This window comes from Hipposideros armiger, unplaced genomic scaffold, assembly GCF_001890085.2.
Source record: "Hipposideros armiger isolate ML-2016 unplaced genomic scaffold, ASM189008v1 scaffold_439, whole genome shotgun sequence".
In the NCBI taxonomy this organism is placed as follows: Eukaryota; Metazoa; Chordata; class Mammalia; order Chiroptera; family Hipposideridae; genus Hipposideros; species Hipposideros armiger.
Window position 1 is genome coordinate 1,461,875 of NW_017731789.1, and position 5,044 is coordinate 1,466,918.

At 44.8% G+C, this 5,044-nt stretch overlaps 1 protein-coding gene across 1 annotated transcript; it reads left to right on the plus strand.

Moving 5' to 3' along the window:
- The first annotated feature begins 226 nt into the window (after nt 1-226).
- On the plus strand, nt 227-2,440 carry LOC109394813 (growth-regulated protein homolog gamma-like). Its single transcript, XM_019665302.1, has 4 exons — nt 227-508; nt 616-739; nt 863-946; nt 1,753-2,440. Exons 1-4 carry the CDS (start codon nt 409-411, stop codon nt 1,793-1,795), a joined length of 351 nt encoding a protein of 116 aa, XP_019520847.1. The 5' UTR covers nt 227-408; the 3' UTR covers nt 1,796-2,440.
- The last annotated feature ends 2,604 nt before the right edge of the window (nt 2,441-5,044 follow it).

Genomic DNA, 5,044 nt, shown 5'->3' on the forward strand with positions numbered 1-5,044 from the left:
CCCCCAGCGTTTTCCCCTCTCCCCGCCCCGCGCCCTGGGGTCGCTGGGCGCCCACGGTCCCCCCTCACAGGCGGTTGCTCGTGCCTGGCGGCGACTCACTCACCGCCTTTTGGGGATTTGGGCGGAAACAGAATATCCCCGAGTCAGCGGAGTCACGCGGCAGGCCAGGCTGGGCAGCACCGCGGGTCCTGCCCTGAACTACCCCCAACCGCGGCGCCGCGCCCTCCAGACCCGGGAACGTCCTGCAGGTCTGGGAATTTCCCGGGCCAGGGGGCTGCGAGCTTTCCGCTTCGACCATGGATAAAAGGGGTTCGCTCGTGTCGGGGAGCCACAGAGCCCTCTCCGCCAGCTCTCCCGCCAGCTCTCGTGCTCCAGGCACCGCCGACCCGAACCTCCGAGCTGAGCGCCATGGCCCGCACCGCTACCGCCGCCGCCCCCTGCGCCCCTCGGCTCCTCCGGGCCGCGCTGCTGCTCCTGCTCCTGGTCGCCGCCTGCCGGCGCGCAGAAGGTGAGACTTGGTGCTCTGGGTTCCCAAGGGCGGGACACGGGACGGGTCAGACCCCTTAGGCGCCCATCGGGGGACAGCCCCGCTAACCAAGTCTGTTGTCCCCGCAGCGGCGCCCGTTGTCGGTGAGCTGCGCTGCCAGTGCTTGAAGACCTTGCAGGGGATTCCCTTCAAGAACATCCAGAGTGTGAAGGTGACACCCCCGGGACCCCACTGCGACCGAACCGAAGTCATGTAAGTGCTGCCTTGCTCGCGCTGCTGCTGCTAACAGCCCTGTCACCTCCACCGTCCCGAAGCCCCCACCCTGACCTCCAGCCCCACCTCCTGCCTCACGTGGAATCTCCCTTCTCTCTGCAGAGCCACGTTCAAGAATGGCCTGGAAGCTTGTCTCAACCCCGCAGCCCCCATGGTTAAGATAATCATCAATAAGATGCTAAACAGGTGAGTTATGTGACTAGAATCATTAGCATCTGCTCCTGAGAAATTATATCAGGGAAACCCAGGGTGTAGCTGAAGGAGCGAAAAGTCATTATTTCACAATTAGATTTGTCATCAAGATCATTACTCTGTGCTGGTCCAGAAGGATATTTCCTGTACCCTCCATCCCCATCCCATTCAGATGAATGTGGGTGAAGCTGCCTTCACTAAAATTCTCATTGGCGTTGACCAGTTACTGTAAAAAAGCTTTTCACTTGTTAAAGAACACAGGCATCCCCCCAGCCCCTCCATTTCCCTCTAGACTGCATACCTTAAAAGCAGACCCCTTAGTTCTCTGCAACATGGGCCCTAAAGCTTAGTGGTGAAGAGCAGGGGCTTTGCAGTGATACCACACTGGGTGCACCTCTGGGTCCCACCACCTCTTAACCATGTCACTCAAGGACAATTGTTTGGCTCAGTAAAACGGAAAACAGTAGTAACTACTACCCAGGGCTGCTATGAGGCTGATGTGAGACCAGTGTGACAGATAATCAGCTGTCACTTCCCTTGGCTCTTATCTACCCAAGAGGTTCTGGCTGTATGTAGCCAATAATTCAGGAGAGACCAGAGATACCCCCATACCCCCCATTCCTGAACAAGAGCATCCCATAGCCTAGAGGTCTCTGCCACATAGTCCAGAAGTAACCACTTGGTGCCAGGCTGGGAAAACTAGATTCAGAAAATTCTGGGACCTAGAGGGCAGGACAGAAGAGTGCTGTGCAGCCAGCTTTCCTGAGCAGCTACTAAAGACAACCTTTTTCTCATTATAGGGGCAGCGCCAACCGACCAGAGGAAGCAGGAAGTGATCGATGACTGCACTTGAAGCAGGCCCTGCTCTTACAGAAATCAAGAGGAATCATCAGCTCTCAAGGCCACCCGGACTGGGCTTCATGTTTGAGCATCCCTTCCAGGAGAGTTCTACTTATGTATTTATTTATTTATTGGTTGATTTTCTAAGATTCTGTGTTAATATTTTACATGTAGAATTATTAAGTATGTGATTAACTCTACTTGTGCACCATATTCTTATTTTTATCATTTATTTTATGTCAAACCCAAGTTAGTTCAGTTTTGATTCTTATTTAATTTGAAGGTAAAATGTTTGCAAATATTCTCTAGTCATTAAATTAATATTTCCGAGGAGCCCACAGAATGCCAGCCGCTATGACAGAGACTGGGGGATCCAAGCAAATAGTGGGATCATTGTCAGGGTAGGAAATGCACGTGTACATTTATTTTTGTAACTGTTTAAAAGAATGTTAGTTGTTATTTTTTGGAACAATTTCACAGTATGTGGTCAACATTTCTCATGTTGAAGCTTTAAGAACTACAATGTTCTAACTATCCTTTGGACATTTTATGTCTTTCTTGTAAGGCATAATGCCTTGTTTAGTGTTAATTATGCAATGTTTGTATCTTAGAGCAGAGAGAATTAAATATTTATTGATGTTTTTGCAAAAAAACATGAAAATAAAGTATTTCAAAATAAAAAATGTTTTTTTCATTTTCTGGAAAAAAATAAGTGACTATCTGTACTGGATAACCTGATAATTTACATCAGTGTTTCTCAACATTTTTTTCCTCCTGGGCATTGCATTGACTACACATATAAGTCAAACTACAGCTACGCTTAACTTCATGTGGCAATACCTATCACTTCCCTTGGCCCTCACCTCCCCATGAATGCACTTTTCCAAACTGGGCTGTCCCCCTTTCCCTTCAGTGGGAGAGCCACTGATACACAGTGCTGTGTTTTGTTTTTTTTAAGGAACTCCTTGCTACCTTGCTACTCAAGTTTATCTCTTTAAAAACATTTACATGTTTATGATTATCTTAACAAAGACTCTCATTTAACAAGGACTCTCATTTCATTGTTTTTGCTAAATGGTTTTCAAATAATTGTTGACAGTTTAATGAAACAGACAGTGAAACAGTGGTAAAGTGGATTTTTTTTCTTCACAACTCAAATAATTTGTATCATCAATAGAAGCAGAAAAAGTGAATAGCTGAGTACTTCACCTGTGAAAAGATACCATTTATTTTAGGTTGAATTTTCTAAACTTCGTTTCTAAGAAACTACCTTAAGTTTCATGTTATCCCAGTCCTTTGTACCAGTTCATCAAATACAATGGCTTTCAGATTTGAGTGCATTAGTTCCCATTTTTCCTAGTGCAATTTTGATGGAATCTGATAGGTTATTTAGTTTGAGACAGTCTTCTGGAACTTGATATTCAACGCTACTCCAGGGATGACAGCAGCACTTGAGGTTTCCAAGACAAACAGAATTGGTTATGTCAAGGAAGGAAAGATCTCTATAATCTAAAAGAAACCACACTCCAAACCTGAAAAGAAGGATCATTGGTGGATGTGTGGGGTGTGTGCTTGTCTCTGACTCAGGAGTCATTTAGGAAATCCTGAGCCCTAGGTTAAAGCCGTCTGCAGAGGCAAGAAGGTGGGACTGGCAGCTTAAGTACCTGAGATCAAGTTCTGGCTTGCCCTAAGTAGCTGGGTAAATAAGGGCTCTCAGGAGCAAGAAACAACCTCTGTGAGCTTTGTATTTGCACTTAAAAGTTAATCATAAGACTCTCTTCATAACTCCAATGTTATTCATTATAAGTTAGATAAGAAGGAAGAAAAATTTGTGAGCTGTATAGAAGTAAATAAATGAAAACCATTCTAGAAACTCCGTAAATGCTAGCATTCATTCCCCAACCCCAAGTCAAAAGACATTAGAAAATATTTACAAGTAGGACCCCAAGGACTCAATAAAGCCCTCACTCCTAAGACCAGTCCTCACACTCAAATATTGTCTTGAGCTTGCTGTACTGGCCACTTAGCTCTTGTCAATATGGAACACAGAGCATAAAAAGTAGAAAGATGCTTCTGTTCATATGGTGGTTAAAGACATAGGTTTCAAAGAATTAGATAAGCTTTGTAGTAAATTCCAGCTCTGTCACTTGTTGACTGTGTGATCTTGACTTCACCTAACCTCACTTCCCCTTCTATAGAATGAAGATAATAACAGAATATACTTTCTGAAGTTGTTGTAGGGATGGCTTCAGAAATCTTCCATTGGTCCTCAGACTAACTCCATGGATATTGTCTCAGTGTCAGTCCTGATTCAAATGGATACCGTGTTTCCCTGAAAATAAGACCTAGCCAGAGAAGAAGCCCTAGCATGATTCCTTCAGAATATGGAGGGCATGCACCACTCACGTGAGGGTTTTATGACCTGTTTCAGGGAGAAGGGTACTTTTCCATAAACCCCTTCAGCTTAAAATATTCAGTATGCCAAGGTGCCATATTGTGGCACCTAAAGTCATGCTATGGCTTATTTTCTGGCTAGGTCTTATTTTTGGGGAAACAGCGTAGGAAGTGCAGTTTTCATACCAAATTGCACTGAGACTTTGCAAGTACAAAGCAGGCTCTTATTGAGAGTGTTATGGCAGGGAATGGGACACAGGTTGTGTGAGGTGGTGGTCATGGGGTAAAGGAAGTGAGAAAAGAATATTATGTGACACATCACAACATCAGAAGACATTAGCAGGAAAGAGAAATGACAACAATGACTGAGGTTTCTTGAACAGTGTTACCAAAGGAGCTAGAGTCAGAAAGGTGGAAATATGGCTGACCCTATTCTGTTCTTGTGAGTCCTTCCTTGTGTGATGCTGGCTGGGCCTCATGTCGCTATCAAATGAGCTCTGCTCTCTTGTTATGGTAGCAACAGCATTTCAAGAAGATAAGAGTGGAAGCTCCTAGGCTATTTGCATTTTTGACCTGGTGTATCCATATCACTTCTTCCACATCATGTTGGCCAAAGCAATTCATAAGGTCAGCAGAGAATCAAGGGGTGTGGGAAACAGATTTGACACCTTGATGTTAGGACTTGCTAAGAATTTGTGGCTATTTTTAACCTTTCACAATTATTTAATCTTCCTGAGATATTCAGTATCCTCACCTTTGAGATAGAAACATCCCTTGTAAGGTTTCCAGATAACATACAAAAAGTTCATAAAGATGTGTTGACACAAAGCAGAACTCAATAGATGATCCTTGCTATTA

Coding starts and splice junctions, on each gene's coding strand:
- LOC109394813 (XM_019665302.1), top strand. CDS start 409: ATGGCCCGCACCGCTACCGCCGCCGCCCCCTGCGCCCCTCGGCTCCTC. Junction 509..615: donor CGCCTGCCGGCGCGCAGAAG/GTGAGACTTGGT, acceptor TTGTCCCCGCAG/CGGCGCCCGTTGTCGGTGAG. Junction 947..1,752: donor ATCAATAAGATGCTAAACAG/GTGAGTTATGTG, acceptor TTCTCATTATAG/GGGCAGCGCCAACCGACCAG.